The 15615-nt window shown below is 37.4% G+C and overlaps 1 protein-coding gene across 7 annotated transcripts in view; it reads right to left on the bottom strand.

Annotated features, from left to right (window-relative positions):
* Nucleotides 1-15615, bottom strand: part of SCLT1 (sodium channel and clathrin linker 1) — a 257508-nt gene that overhangs the window by 183984 nt on the left and 57909 nt on the right. For all 7 annotated transcript variants that reach the window (XM_047855214.1, XM_047855220.1, XM_047855217.1 and 4 more), the window contains exon 9: nucleotides 11038-11108. In XM_047855214.1, the coding sequence (XP_047711170.1) occupies nucleotides 11038-11108 (71 nt within the window). The remainder of the gene's footprint in view (nucleotides 1-11037; nucleotides 11109-15615) is intronic.

The following is a 15615-nucleotide window of genomic DNA, read 5'->3' as shown; positions in this document are numbered from 1 at the left end:
AGAGAGCATACATGTAGGAGGGGCAGAGAGAGAGAGAATCTCAAGCAGGTTCTGCACTAATTCATGAACCATGAGGTCATGACATGAGCTGAAATCAAGTTTAACTGAGTCATGCAGGTGCCCCCTAAATTTCTATATAGTCTTTATTCTGTTCTATTTGGCCAAACTCATGTTCTTGCAAATAACACTGCATTTTATTCTCTACAGGATGGTTTTGGTAAATGGTACTTTACTATTTCATGATGTTAGGATTACATTACCATGTTTTTCTCTCTCAGACACATATATACACACAAATTATAGAGGTTTTTAATACAAACTACGTTAAGGTTAATTTTAAAGATCTGGGAGACTTATAGAAAATTTAATCTTCCTATCCAAGTATGGCTGACCATTGATAAAAACTGGAGTTAGGAGCACCAAACCCCCCATGTAGTCAAAAATCCACATATAATGTTGACCCCCTCAAAAGTCAACTAATAGTCTACAGTTGACCTGAAGGCTTACCAAAAACATACAGTTGATTAACATGTATTTTGTGTGTTTTACATATTATATACTGTATTCTTACAATAAAGGTAGAAGAATAAAAATGTTAAGAAGATCATAAGGAAGAAAAAACACATTCATAATATTGTATGCATTTATTGAAGAATATCTGCATACAAATGGACCCATGAAGTTCAAACCTGTGTTGTACATGGGTCAACTGTACTGATCTATTCCAGTGCCATGGCTGTCAACACTATTCTTATGTTGATCATCAAAAGTCTTGTACCCTGAGTGCAGATCTCTACTGAATTGCTTGTTAATGGTTATCACCAGTAGGATTTCCAGTAGTTACTGCAAGGTCAATTTGTCCAAACTGCCCCCTCCCCCACCATCTGGCCACCTATACATAGACTTCTCAGTTCATTCTTCCACTTGCTTGTGGAAAAAAACTTAAAGTCATCCTTGATACTTCAATCTCTCTGTTACCTCTATCAAATCTATCAGGAATCTACCATACAAAATGTTAAAAACAAAACAAAACCATTTCCAGAATCTGACCACATCTTACCAGCTCCCACTGCCACCACCACAGCCCTAGTCAACCTGAGTCCCACTGCAGCTTTGGTTACTGTAATAGCCTCCTTACTGGTCTCCTTGCTTCCAATTCTTCCTCTTTACAGTCTACTTTCCAATATGGCAGTCTGAGTGATCAATCCTATTAGAATATAAGTCAGATTGTGTCAATCTCCTATTAAAAACCATTCCTATTTTGCCCACAGTGAAAAGCCAAAGTGCTCACTACAACCTACAAGCCCCCATATCACCGTGTCTTCCACCCTCCATATCATTTCTGATTTAATCTTTTACTACTCTCATCCTCCTGTTTTATACTCTATTCCACATACAGTAGTGAGAAAGAGTCTGAAAAAAAATGGCACCAAATTCTTGACTATCTATATCAACATCTGTGCAACATGATGTTGAAAATCTTTCCATCAAAAGGAGTATCTATTTCCCTATCCTTTGAATTTGGATTGACTTGGTGATGTGCCTCACCATGGATAATTAACAAATATGACTCTAAAGAGGCTTGAAAAGTATTTTCAACCTATGCAATGGCAAGTGCTATACTTGGAATACTGTTTCCCTGCATTCTATGGATAATCTGTTCATACTCTTCAAGTCTTTGTTCATATCTCAACTATTCAGTGAGGTTTACTTTGAATACTCTATTTAAAATTGCAGGAGAGGGGCAAGATGGCAGAAGAGCATGGAAGGTTTTTTTGTTTGTTTGTTTGTATTTTTTTTCTGTATTTTTTTGTATTTGTATTTTTTGTTTGTATTTTTGCATTTTGTGCCTCGCATTCATGAAATACAGCCAGACCAACACTAAACCTTCCTGCACACCTAAAAAACTAATTTGAGGATTAACACAATAATCTGCATAACCTGAACCATGGAACTTAGCAGGTAGGCAGTGCAGAGAGGTGTACTGGGGGAGAGAGAAGCTGCAGAGGGCAGGGAGCTGTTTTACTTGCAGAGAGAGGACGGAGAATGGGGGAGTATGGGAAAAGCACACCACCCAAAGCAGCTGGAGAGAAGGGGAAAAGTGGAAACAGCCGCAGGGACTGAATAAAAACGGGAAAAAGGAGAAAGGAGAGTGTTTAAATTCTATGAAAACTCTATAAAACAGGGGGAGCACAGACTCTGAAACTCCGCAGCTCCATACCTGGTGGTGCTCTGGTGGGAAGGGTGAATCCACAGGAGCAGAGAGTGAGGTCTGGGAGTCCTGGGGCCACACAAGAGAAGGCAATTGCCCTCTGGGAGGACATTTGGTAGAGGTCGTGCAGCCACCCTACAGCCAAAGGTCCTCACAGACCCCAGAGAAAAATGACATTCACTGGTGCCAGAAGGACGTTAAGGGGGAAGCCAGGTGCCAGATATGTGTTGTGACTTACCATAATCCCTGAAACACTGCTGCTACATGATCGGGAGAAGTTTTTCTGGGGTGGTCTGGCATCCAGCCGCAGATTCTGGACATCGGCAGCTGCACGGTCCTGAGAACATTTCTGGGTGCGGCTGGCACCCAGCCACTGCTCTGTGAACCCTCCCCCCAGAGGATCTGAGAGGGTCAAAACCACAGTCCCTCAGAAGTGAAGAGCTGCAATAACAGTGCTGCATCTGAGATAAAACTAAGAAGGAAAGTGGCACCTGGCAACCTGATGGCTTGGTCACGGACAATGTAAAAGCAGGGAGTGGACGGAAGCCTGAGACAAAGGACGGGTGTGCGATTGCTGATCAGGCAGTACAGAGTTCTGATAACAGAGAATGGGTAGCTGGGTGATGCCATTTTCACCTCTCCCACGCATACGCATACACAGCTACAAGTGCCACAACAATCCACCCCAGTAAGCTAAACAGTGACATCTAGTGGAGAATGGAGCTGTTACATTAAGCCCCACACAACTGGGCTAACCTCACTCTTCAGGAACACCACAAGTCTCTCCGCTTGCTTAGTTTATGGACTATAAAGTGCTTCAGAGTTTGACTTCTAGGGGAAAACAATGCAATTTCAATCGTATTTCAGTGTGTTAGTTGGTCCATCTATTCAATTTTTTTTTTGTTTCTCTTTTCTTCAATACAGAAAGAAAAAATGTTATTTCTATTTTCAATTTTTACTGAAAATATGTTTAACTTCTTCCAGTATATCTTTTACAGTTTTATAGATTTCTCAAATTCTATTTTATTTCCATAATTTCATTTTATCTATTTATTTATTTATTTTTTAAAATTTTTTTTGTTTCAACGTTTATTTATTTTTGGGACAGAGAGAGACAGAGCATGAACGGGGGAGGGGCAGAGAGAGAGGGAGACACAGAATCGGAAACAGGCTCCAGGCTCCGAGCCATCATCAGCCCAGAGCCCGACGCGGGGCTCGAACTCCCGGACCGCGAGATCGTGACCTGGCTGAAGTCGGACGCTTAACCGACTGCGCCACCCAGGCGCCCCATTATCTATTTATTTTTTGAAAATTTCAGACATTTTCCTTTTTTCCCCCTTTCCCCTTTTTTCTCTAATCTATCAAGCTCCTTACAACAACCAGACCAAAACACACCTATGATCTAACATCATTTATTTGATTTCTTTTTGGGTTGTTTTTAATTTGAAAATTTTAAATTTTTTTTTTCTTATCAATTCCTTTTCTTCCTTCAAAATGATGAAACAAAGGAATTCACCCCAAAAGAAAGAGAAGGAAGAAACCATAGCTAGGGAATTAACACAGATACAAGCAAGATGTCTGAACCACAATTTAGAATCACGATAATAAGAATACTAGCTGAGATTGAAAATAGATTGGAATCCCTTTCTGCGGAGATAAAAGAAGTAAAAACTAGTCAGGATGAAATAAAAAATGGTATAACTGAGCTGCAATCTGGAATGAATGCCACGACAGCAAGGATGTATGAGGCAGAGCAGTGAATCAGTGATATAGAGGACAAATTTATGGAGAATAAAAAAGCAGAAAAAAGAGGGAGACTAAGACAAAAGAGCACGATTAAGAATTGGAGAAATCAGTGACTCAAAAGGAACAAGATCAGAATCACAGGAGTCCCAGAAGATGAAGAGAGAGAAAAAAGGGTAGAAGGTTATGTGAGCAAATCATAGTGGAAAACTTTTCCTAACCTCGGGAAAGACACAGACATCAAAATCCAGGAAGCACAGAGGACTTCCATTAGATTCAACAAAAACCGACCATCAACAAGGCATATCATAGTCAAATTCACAAAATACTCAGGCAAGGAGAAAATCATGAAAGTAGCAAGGGAAAAAGAGTCCCTAACCTACAAGGTAAGACAGATCAGGTTTGCAGCACACCTATCCACAGAAACTTGGCAGGCCAGAAAGGAGTGGCAGGATATATTCAATGTGCTGAATCAGAAAAATATGCAGCCAAGAATTCCTTATCCAGTAAGGCTTTCATTCAAAATAGAAGGAGAGATTAAAAGTTTTCCCCACAAAAAAAATTAAAGGAGTTCATGACCACTAAACTAGCCCTACAAGAAATTTTAAGGGGGACTCTCTGAGGAGAGAAAAGATGGAAAAAAACCCATAAACCAAAAAAACAAAAAAACCCCAAAAAAACCCCAAAAGCAACAAAGACTAGAAAGGACCAGAGAACACTACCAGAATCTCCAACTCTATAAGAAACATAATGGCAATAAATTCATATCTTTCAGTACTCACTCTAAATGTCAATGGACTAAATGCTCCAATGAAAAGATATAGGGTAACAGAATGGATAAGAAAACAAGATCCATCTATATGCTGTTTACAAGAGACCCACTCTAGACCTAAAACTACCTTCAGATTGAAAGTAAGGGGATGAAGAACCACGTATCATGCTAACAGTTGACAAAAGAAAGCTGGAGTAGCCATACTTATGTCAGAAAATCTAGACTTTAAGATAAAGACTGTAACAAGAAATGAAGAAGGGCATGATCATAAATAAGGGGACATTCCACCAAGAAGACCTAACAATTGTTAACATTTATGCTCCAAATGTGTGAGCTCCCAAAAATATAAATCAATTAATCAAAAAGATAAACTCATTGATAATAATACCATAATAGGAGGGGACTTCAACACCCCACTTACAGCAATGGACAGATCATCTAAACAAAAAAATCAATAAGGAAACAATGGCTCTGAATGATACACTGGACCAGACGGACTTAACAGATATAATCAGAACACTTCATCCAAAAGCAGTGGAATATACATTCTTCTCCAGTGCACACGGGACATTCTCCAGAATAGATCACATACTGGGACACAAATCAGCCATCAACAAGTATAAAAAGATCGAGATGATACCGTACATATTTCCAGATCACAACTCTATGAAACTCGAAATCAACCACAATAAAAAATTTGGAAAGGTAACAAATACTTGGAGACTAAAGAACATCCTACTAAAGAATGAATGGGCCAACCAAGAAGTTAAAGAGGAAATTAAAAAGTTCATGGAAGCCAATGAAAATGGTAACACCATAGCCCAAAACTTCTGGGACACAGCAAAGGCGGTCATAAGAGGGAAGTATATATAGTAATCCAGACCTTCCTAAACAAGGAAGAAAGATCTCAGATACACAACCTAACCTTACACCTTAAAGAGGTGAAAAAAGAACAGCAAATAAAAACTCAAACCAGCAGAAGACAGGAAATAATAAAGATTAGAGTGAAATGAATGCTACTCAAACCAAAAAAAAAACAAAACAAAAAAAAAAAAACAAACAGAACAGATCAATGAAACCAGAAGCTGGTTCTTTGAAAGAATTAAAAACTTTGATAAACCCTTCACCAGTTTGATCAAAAGAAACAGGAAAGGACCCAAATAAATACAATCAAGAATGAAAGAGGAGAGGCCACCACCAACACAGCAGAAATACAAACAATAATAAGAGAATATTATGAGCGATTATAAACCAAAAAAACAGCAATCTGGAAGTAATGGACAAATTCCTAGAAACATACAAACTACCAAAAGAGAAACAGGATGAAACAGAAAATTTGAACAGATCCATAACCAGTAAAGAAATCAAATCAGTAATCAAAAATCTCCCCCAAAACAAGAGTCCATGGCCAGATAGTTTTCCAGGGGAATTCAACCAAACATTTTTTTTTTTTAATGTTTATTTTTGAGACAGAGAGAGACACAGAATGAGCAGGGAAGGGGCAGAGAGAGAGGGAGACACAGAATGTGAAGCAGGCTCCAGGCTCTGAGCTGTCAGCACAGAGCCTGACACGGAGCTCGAACTCACAAACTGTGAGATCATGACCTGAGCCGAAGTTGGACACTTAACCGACTGAGCCACCCAGGCGCCCCTTCAACCAAACATTTAAGGAAGAGTTAACACCTATTCTCTTGAAGGTGTTCCAAAAAATAGAAATGGAAGGAAAACTTCCAAACTCTTTCTATGAAGCCAGCATTACTTTGATTCTAAAACCAGACAAAGACCCCACTAAAAAGAACTATAGACCGATTTTCCTCATGAACATGGATGCAAAAATCCTCAACAAGATATTAGCCAACCGGATCCAACAATACATTAAAAAAATTATTCACCACGACTAAGTAGGATTTATACCTGAGATGCAGGGCTGGTTCAATATCCACAAAACAATCAATGTGATGCATCACATCAATAAAAGAAGGACAAGAACCACATGATCCTCTCAAAAGATGCAAAGAAAGCATTTGACAAAATACAGCATCCTTTCTTGATAAAAACCCTCAAGAAAGTAGGGATAGAAGGATCATACCTCAAGATCATAAAAGCCAAATATGAAAGACTCAACACTAATATCATCCTCAATGGGGAAACACTGAGAGCTTTCCCCTAAGGTCAGGAACAAGACAGGGGTGTCCACTCTCACCAGTTATTCAACATAGTATTAGAAGTCTTAGCCTCTGCAATCAGACAATACAAAGAAATAAAAGGCATCCAAATCGGCCAGGAGGAGGTCAAACTTTCACTCTTTACTGATGACATGATATTCTATATGGAAAACCCAAAAGATTCCACCAAAAAACCTCTGGAATTGATTCATGAATTCAGCAAAGTTGCAGGATATAAAATCAATGCACAGAAATCGGTTGCATTCCTGTACACCAACAATGAAGCAACAGAAAGAGAAACCAAGGAATCAACCTCATTTACAATTGCACCAAAACCCATAACATACCAAGGAATAAATCTAACCAAAGAGGTGAAAAAATTATACACTGACAACTATAGAAAGCTTATGAAACAAGTTGAAGACAACACACACACAAAAAAAGGAAAAATATTCCATGCTCCTGGATAAGAAGAATAAATATTGTTAAACTGTCGATACTACCCAAAGCAATCTACATATTCAATGCAATCCCTATCAAAATAACAGCAGCACTCTTCACAGAGCTAGAGCAAACAGTCTAAAATTTGTATGGAACCAGAAAATATCCAAATAGCCAAAGCAATCTTGGAAGAGGAAACCAAAGTAGGAGGCATCACAATCCTGGACTTCAAGCTGTACTACAAAGCTGTAATCATCAAGACAGTATGGTACTGGCACAAAAACAGACACGCAGATCAATGGAACAGAATAGAGAACTGAGAAATGGACCCACAAATGTATGGCCAACTAATCTTTGACAAAGCAGGAATGAATATCCAATGGAATAAAGACAGTCTCTTTAGCAAGTGGTGCTGGGAAAACTGGACAGAGACATGCAGAAAAATGATCCTGGACCACTTTCTTACACCATACACAAAATTAAACCCAAAATGGATGAAAGATCTAAACATAAGACAGGAAGCCATAAAAATCCTCAAGGAGAAAGCAGGCAAAAACCTCTTTGATCTTGGCTGCAGCAACTTCTTACTCAACACATCTCCAGAGGCAAGGGAAATAAAAGCAAAAATGAACTATTGGGACCTTATCCAAATAAAAAGCTTCTGCACAGCAAAGGAAACAGTCAGCAAAACTAAAAGGCAACTGACAGAATGGGAGAAGATATTTGCAAATGACATTAGATAAAGGGTTAGTATCCAAAATCTGTAAATAACTTGTCTAATTCAACACCCAAAAAACCAAATAATCCAGTGAAGAAATGGGCAATAGACATGAATAGACACTTCTCCAAAGAAGACATCCAGATGGCCAACTGACACATGAAAAACTACTCAACATCACTCATTATCAGGGAAATACAAATCAAAACCACAATGAGATACCATCTTATACCTGTCAGAATGGCTAACATTAACTACTCAAGCAACAACAGATGATGGCGAGGATGTGGAGAAAGAGGATCTCTTTTGCACTGCTGGTGGTAATGCAAACTCATGCAACCACTCTGGAAAACAGTATGGACGTTACTCAAAAAATTAAAAATAAAACTACCCGATAACCCAGCAATTGCATTACTAGGTATTTAGCCAAGGGATACAGTTATGCTGTTTCAAAGGAACACATGCACCCCTATGTTTATAGCAGCACTAACAATAGCCAAAGTATGAAAAGAGCCCAAATGTCTATAGATGGATGAATGAATAAAGAAAAGTGGTGTGTATACATACAATGGAGTATTACTTGGCAATCAAAAAGAATGAAACCTTGCCATTTGCAGTTACATGGATGGAACTAGAGGGTATTATGTACACTAAGCGAAATTAGTCAGAGAAACAGAAACATCCTAGGACTTAACTCATATGAGGACTTTAAGATACAAAACAGATAAACATAAGGGAAGGGAATCAAAAATAATATAGAAACAGGAAGTGGTATGAAATGTCAGAGATTCTTAAATATGGAGAACAAACAGAGGGTTACTGGAGGGTTGTGGGAAGGGGAATGGGCTAAATGGGCAAGGGGCATTACGGAGTCCGCTCCTGAAATCACTGTTGCACTATATGCTAACTAACTTGGATGTAAATTTAAAAAAAAAAAAATTATAAATAACCTAAAAAATAAATAAAATATAATTTCAAGCCCACCACTACTACGTTCCCCTCATAGCAGGCCCCCCAAGGTAGGCCTCTGGGACCATGTCTGAGTTTATGCTAATGAAGTGACACAAGGTAGGAATGGGAGCTGGGCCATGCTGGAAAGTGCAATCAGGTAATTAGAGAGTTGAGGCTTTGAGCCATGTAATATAGGCCTGACATCTTGACCTCCAGGGAGAAAAGGTAGACTGGAGATTGAATTCAATCAAAAGGCCAATGATTCAATCAGTCATGATATTTAAATTGCAAAAGTATAGTCAAATAATGTTTTATTGGATGACACAGTCATTGAGAAATATCATTAAAAAAGTAAATTTATTTAGATTTAAAACAAATCATAGGCATATAATAAAAATACAATAAAATGTCTGGACACTAAGGCTTAGGTCAGCTTCCTAGTTGGTGAACACAGTGATGTGCCAGGAGGGTGCTGCACCCTAGTTCCATGGGCAGAGGACATGAGAGTTCTAATTTTGAGATCTTACTAGATCTCACTCAATGGGTCTCTTCTTTTGGCTGGTTCTGATTTGTGAACTTTATAATAAAATTTCAATCATAAGTATAGTGCTTTCCTGAGTTCCCTTAGACATTGTAGAGAATTACTGTGGGGACACTTGTATTTGGAGCCAGTTGGCCACGAGTGTGGGTGGCCCGGGGATCCCTAAACTTGAATCCTAGTGAGGGTTCTTATTGGGGATTGTGCTCTTAATCTGTGGAGTCTGGACTAAACATGGTTAGTGCCAGAACTGCACTGTAACTTGTATACTTTCATACTATCTAGAGTTTTCTCTAATGGACTTATATTAGTTTTATAATTAAAATAAGACACTTCCATTTGGAAGAAAGAGAAATAAAATCTTGGGATTGAATACTATTTTAAAATGTAAAATCATTATCAAAAGAAATATAGAGGACCAAATAAGAGCCTTTGAGTAGAAATGTGTAGGGGAAAAGAATGTAAATTTATTTAAATTAAATTAAAAAGCTGATAAAGGCATAAAATTTTGTGAAATGCATTCTTCTTTTTTTAAAATAGCAAAATGTTATTTTGTGGGGCCAAATACATGATGGTGTAAAAAACGAAATAAATAGCAAGGTTCATTTAACAAAAAGAAACTTACATTTTTTTAATAAAATGTAAATATATACTACAATTTAAAGATATTTCTAAGTTACTGCATCATAGAGCAAAAACCCTATTATGATTATACTTTTGACGTTTCAGTATTATGATTAAGGGGGACAAAAAGTGAAAAAAAAGTTTTGGTCATTTGGAGCCCAATGCCAGGCTTGATTGCACCAACCCTGAAATCATGACTGAGCCACAATCAAGAGCCGGATGCTTAACCAAGTGAGCCACCCAGGTGCCCCTAAGCTGCCTGATTTTTAAAAACTCTCTACTGGCTTTCTTGTCTTCCTCTCTGTTCCACTTTCCTCCTACTGGTGCTCCCTGGTATTACATTTCAATAAACTACATGCTTTGACACCCTTTTCTCTGGGTCTAATTACAGGGAAATACAAAGAAGATATGTGCAGAAAAAATGTTTCTAAGGGAACTGATTTTATTCCATAAGCACTGGTTTTACTATCATAGAACATCCTTTCATGTGTATATTAATAGTCTTGATTTCAATCTGCCTTGAGAGAAGCTTAAAAGGGAAGAAAAAAATTCATGGAAAACTCATGGAAAAATGATGGCATCATCACTTGCTCTGAAGTAAAATAATTTCTTTAAAAATTTATTTATCTTGAGAGAGAGAGAGAGAGAGAGTGAGTATGTGTGTGAGTGGAGGAGCGGCAAAGAGAGAGGGAAGAGAGAATCTCAAGCAGGCTCCACACTATCAGCATGGAGCCCAATGCAGGGTTGGAACTCATGAACCAAGAGACCATGACCTGAGTCGAAATCAAGAGTCAGAGGCTTAACCGACTAAGGGACTAGGCATCCCTGAAAAAAAATTATTAATAAAATAACAAAATTCATTTTTGAATTTACCTAAGTTGTTTTCGGAGTTGCTCAATTTCCACATTTTGTTCAGTTACTGTTTTCAGAAAGTGTTGGTTAGTCTGCCACAAGAAAAAAAACAGAAATGTTCAGTATTAGAACACTTAAAACTACATCTTCAAAGACTAACTACAGGGCATAAAAGTAGAAAAAATTAAGTCATGATAATGATTAGCGTTTTTGACTGTAAAATATAACCTTGGCAATATTTCCTCACCTTTACTACATTAGGGGATGTCTGCTTCACTTCAAACCATGTGCATCTGTTTTTCTATGTTTTAGGTCTTTCCTTGAATATTTGAACCTCCTTTATTCACTTAACTGCCCAGAAGGTGACAGGTGTTGCAGAATTCATGTCCCCAGTATGCTCTGGAAGAGCTCGATAACAATGACTGAAGAGAACTGGTGTGTAAACATCTCACTCTCCTCCTATGCTCCATGGTGGAATAAGTCTGAGCCTGTTATACAAAGGCTTCCAGAGTTCATTGGTAGGATTCAGTCTCAGTTACCCACGGTGTTAACTGGCATGATTCTTAAAAACCCTTTGGCTACCTTCTCTTCCTTTCCCAGTCTCACTTCCCCATTTCCTTACTGGTGCTCCCTTATATTATCTCCTAAATAAATGACATGCTTTAGAATCATTTTCTCAGGGTTAGCCTGCAAAGGAACCTAAAGTAAGATATGTAGCAGTCTTCCAACTGTAGAAAAAACTTTTTTTAAGGAAATTGATTTTCTTCTGTAAGTGCTGGTTTTATCACAAAGGCACAGATCCCTTATCCTTATCATCTTTATATGCCTTATAGGTAAAGTCATACAGACTCCAGTTACTTCATAATCCATAGTCTTGATTTCAGTTTCTTCCCATCCGAACAAATCATACATACATCTGTCCAAATGCTTCTCCCCAAAGCAGTTTTCATTGTGCTTCTATCATATTCTATTCAATTTCATTGACTCCCCCTCCCTCCCTCCTTCCGTCTTTCCCCTTCCTTCCTTCCTTCCTTCCTTCCTTCCTCTCTCTCTCTCTCTCTCTTAAGAGAGTGTGAGTGGGGAAGGAGCAGAGAGAGAGGGAGGGATCTGAGGAGCCAAAGCAGGTTCTGTGCTGCCAGCAGCGAGCCCAACATGGATCTTGAACTCAAAAACCTTAAGATCACAACCTGAGCCGAAGTTGGACGCTCAACTGACTGAGCCACAGATGTGCCCCACGGACTTCATATTTTTAATACACTATTTTATTTCTTCCTGAAATCAGAATTCCATCCTGCCATCATTTATCCCTCTCACATCCTGTGTGGCCCACTCACTTTAAGACAGAAATAATTGTTTCCTTTCTATATTTTGATAAAATTTTATATGCATTTTTACAATACACATCACATTATATTCAAACATTATATTTAAAGTTCATGTATTCCTGGCGAAAATATGAGTCATTTATTGAAGACCACCTTCTCCCAGAATCCTCAGTGAATGCCACATGATTTAGTACATTCTAAGTACCTAAACCTTTAAGGAATAAATGAATGAATGTCTCCATTGAAACATGGAAGAGTTTGAAGACTGCATCTTTCTTTATTTTGGGAAGCAGACTACTGCAGACCAGAATTTAGTGGTCCATTCACAGACCATAATTTAAGAGGCCAACTATCACACACAGGAAAAGAAGGCTAGAATTATGAAAGGTAGGTAAATTATACCATATCAGAATAGTTAAAACGAACAAACTGGTGCAGCACTGGGCATGAATCAGGAAAGACCTAATGGTTACATGTAAATAATTGAAGGGTTGACTTGAAGAAGTGAGCTTGTTCTATGTTACTCCAAAAGATAAAATCACATATCAATGGGAGGAAATTTATGAAGATTTTAGTTTTCTAATAATCAGAATTCAAAAGAACAGACTTTTTGGGGAAGTGATAAATCTCTTACAAGGAATAGCTAAAGCATAGGCTAGATGATCATTTAACTGAAAAGCATTTAATGAAAGATGCCTATGTCATTTGAGGAAATAGATGACTTTTAATATCATTTCAAATTCTCCTGTCAAGCAATCTCAATGACTTCAGTCCAAACTGATTCACATCTCTGAATTCTTCTATGTCTGTAATGCACCATTAATGTTTTATTACATATACTGTCTTAGCATTAACATAATTAATGCTTGTGTCTTTTACCAGTTGGGAACACCTTAAAAATAAATGACATAGAGCAATTAGGAGAATTATAAATTGAAACTGTGAACTATAAAAAGCTAGTGTTAGAAACTAACACACTTGATTTGCTAGCAAGCCTAGTAGAGCTCAACAACTGCAACTGAATATGGCTTTGGTGTTTTGTATTTGTCATTACAAAGAAAATTAAATACTATATTAATATTCTAGAGTTTGAAGATTCATAAAGGTCCAAGGAGGCATCCCTTTCAATCACCAATCATGATTATTTCATATGTCATCCTGTTTTACCAAGTAGGACAGGAATTTATGGTTAGATGCACATTTCTCTTGCAACCTTTAACAGTGAAAGGAACTTAATATGCAATTAGCAAATATTTTTGAGTAATTTTATAGAGATGAACAAATCTCAAAAAAGAATTTTATTTCACTAAGAGAACCTCTAGGAAATATCAACTACTATTATATAAATAAATATATACTTGTAATAAATAAATATAAATTTGTACTTTTACGTATCATTCACATCACTTCCATATGTTACAAAAGTGCACTGGTCATGAATATACTTCTTGTATACTCACCAATTTACTGTATATCATAGGGACTGATTCCATTAATCAGCTTATTATGAATTCAGGAAACTTTTTTATGGAACTGCTTGATTTTTATTTAAAAAAAAATTTTTTTTTTCAACGTTTATTTATTTTTGGGACAGAGAGAGACAGAGCATGAACGGGGGAGGGGCAGAGAGAGAGGGAGACACAGAATCGGAAACAGGCTCCAGGCTCTGAATCATCAGCCCAGAGCCTGACGCGGGGCTCAAACTCACGGACCGCGAGATCGTGACCTGACTGAAGTCGGACGCTTAACCGACTGTGCCACCCAGGTGCCCCATGAACTGCTTGATTTTTAAAGGGTACTTTTCTTCAAGTCTGATTTTTACTCAAACGTGCTCCTATGCCTATGCTCTGAATGCTCTTTGAGACATACAAAATCTTTACAATCAGTTAGCTATGTCTCTTCACATTTAGCAGTCTTGTTTGCCACCTGATAGGTACATTAAGAGAAATTCTTAAGTTTCAATATTTCTTGTACCATTTTCCTTTATTTTAACCACCAAGACAGCCTCTTCTTTGCTCTCTCTCTTTCATCTCTTATATCCATCTTGTCACTCCTTTATCACTTTTGGCTAAAATCTATGAATTCTTGTGTCTTAGAAAATTTTTAATGCATTTCCTATGAATACTCAAATATTTGCTTCCCATGACTTTTATCATAATGATTTTGGGTTGCTTATAATAAAATAGGAGCTCTGTGGTATAAGGTAACAGAGGATTATATAATCCCTGAAATTCTAGGAGATATACTGAAAGAATGAATAATTGTGATAATAGGTTAAACTACTGATTTCATGCAGAAATATGATTTCCTGATTATGGATATTAGTCATTTAGTTCTGGAGAACTTTTAATATTATTTTTAAAATGTCTAAGAAGTATATCATCAAAAACTTTAAGTGATTAAAAAATAGAAGCTAAATAAGGCAAAATTTATTTAATAATTTTTTGCATGGTTAAAGGAGAAAATTTTGAAAGGTAGAAAAAATTAGATAACTTACTTTTGATGGCACAACTCCACTCTTAAACAAAGACATTTTCATTAGGTACTAACAAGAATTAGCAGAGTAACTAAGCAAAATGAAGAAAGGAAAGAGAGGAATTACCTGGGATGTCATAATTATATTACTCAACAATGAGGTAAAATAAAATTCCAAGAAGAAAGGAAAAGAAAAGGAGACAAAAGAAGAGAAAAAGAAAAGTGAGAGGAGAAAAAAGGTAAAGAGTAGAATTAGGAAGGCTAATTACATTTCTTTTAGAAAAATATTAAAGGGAAATTTAGATATACCAAATAATACTGGTGGTCAATCCACTAACAAATGATCCTTAACGTTCCATTATTTTTAAGCAATTGGTCTATTAGTTTATTTAACAGTTCTACAATTCTTATTATATACCTAGGAGTGTGCTACACAAAATGGTAAGAATAAAGAATGAGAGGGGTGCCTGAGCGGCTCAGTCGGTTGAGCGTCTGACTTCAGCTTAGGTCATGATCTTGCGGTCTGTGAGTTCGAGCCCTATGTCGGGCTCTGTGCTGACAGGTAAGAGCCTGGAGCCTGCTTTGGATTCTGTGTCTCTCTCTCTCTCTGTACCAACCCTGCTTGCACTCTCTGTCTCTCAAAAATGAATGTTAAAAAAAAAAAAAAAGAAAGAAAAGAAAAAAGAAAGAATAAAGCATGAGTCATACTCTTGAGAAGCTCACAGTCTAGAATACTCTCAGGAGATCCTACCTAGGACCCTAAGATAACCATTAGATTAGGTGGTATTTCAGAGAGATT

The sequence above is a fragment of the Prionailurus viverrinus genome, chromosome B1 (genome assembly GCF_022837055.1).
Source record: "Prionailurus viverrinus isolate Anna chromosome B1, UM_Priviv_1.0, whole genome shotgun sequence".
Taxonomy (NCBI): Eukaryota; Metazoa; Chordata; class Mammalia; order Carnivora; family Felidae; genus Prionailurus; species Prionailurus viverrinus.
Note: the sequence above shows the minus strand (reverse complement) of the source record. Positions and strands in the feature narration are given on the sequence as shown.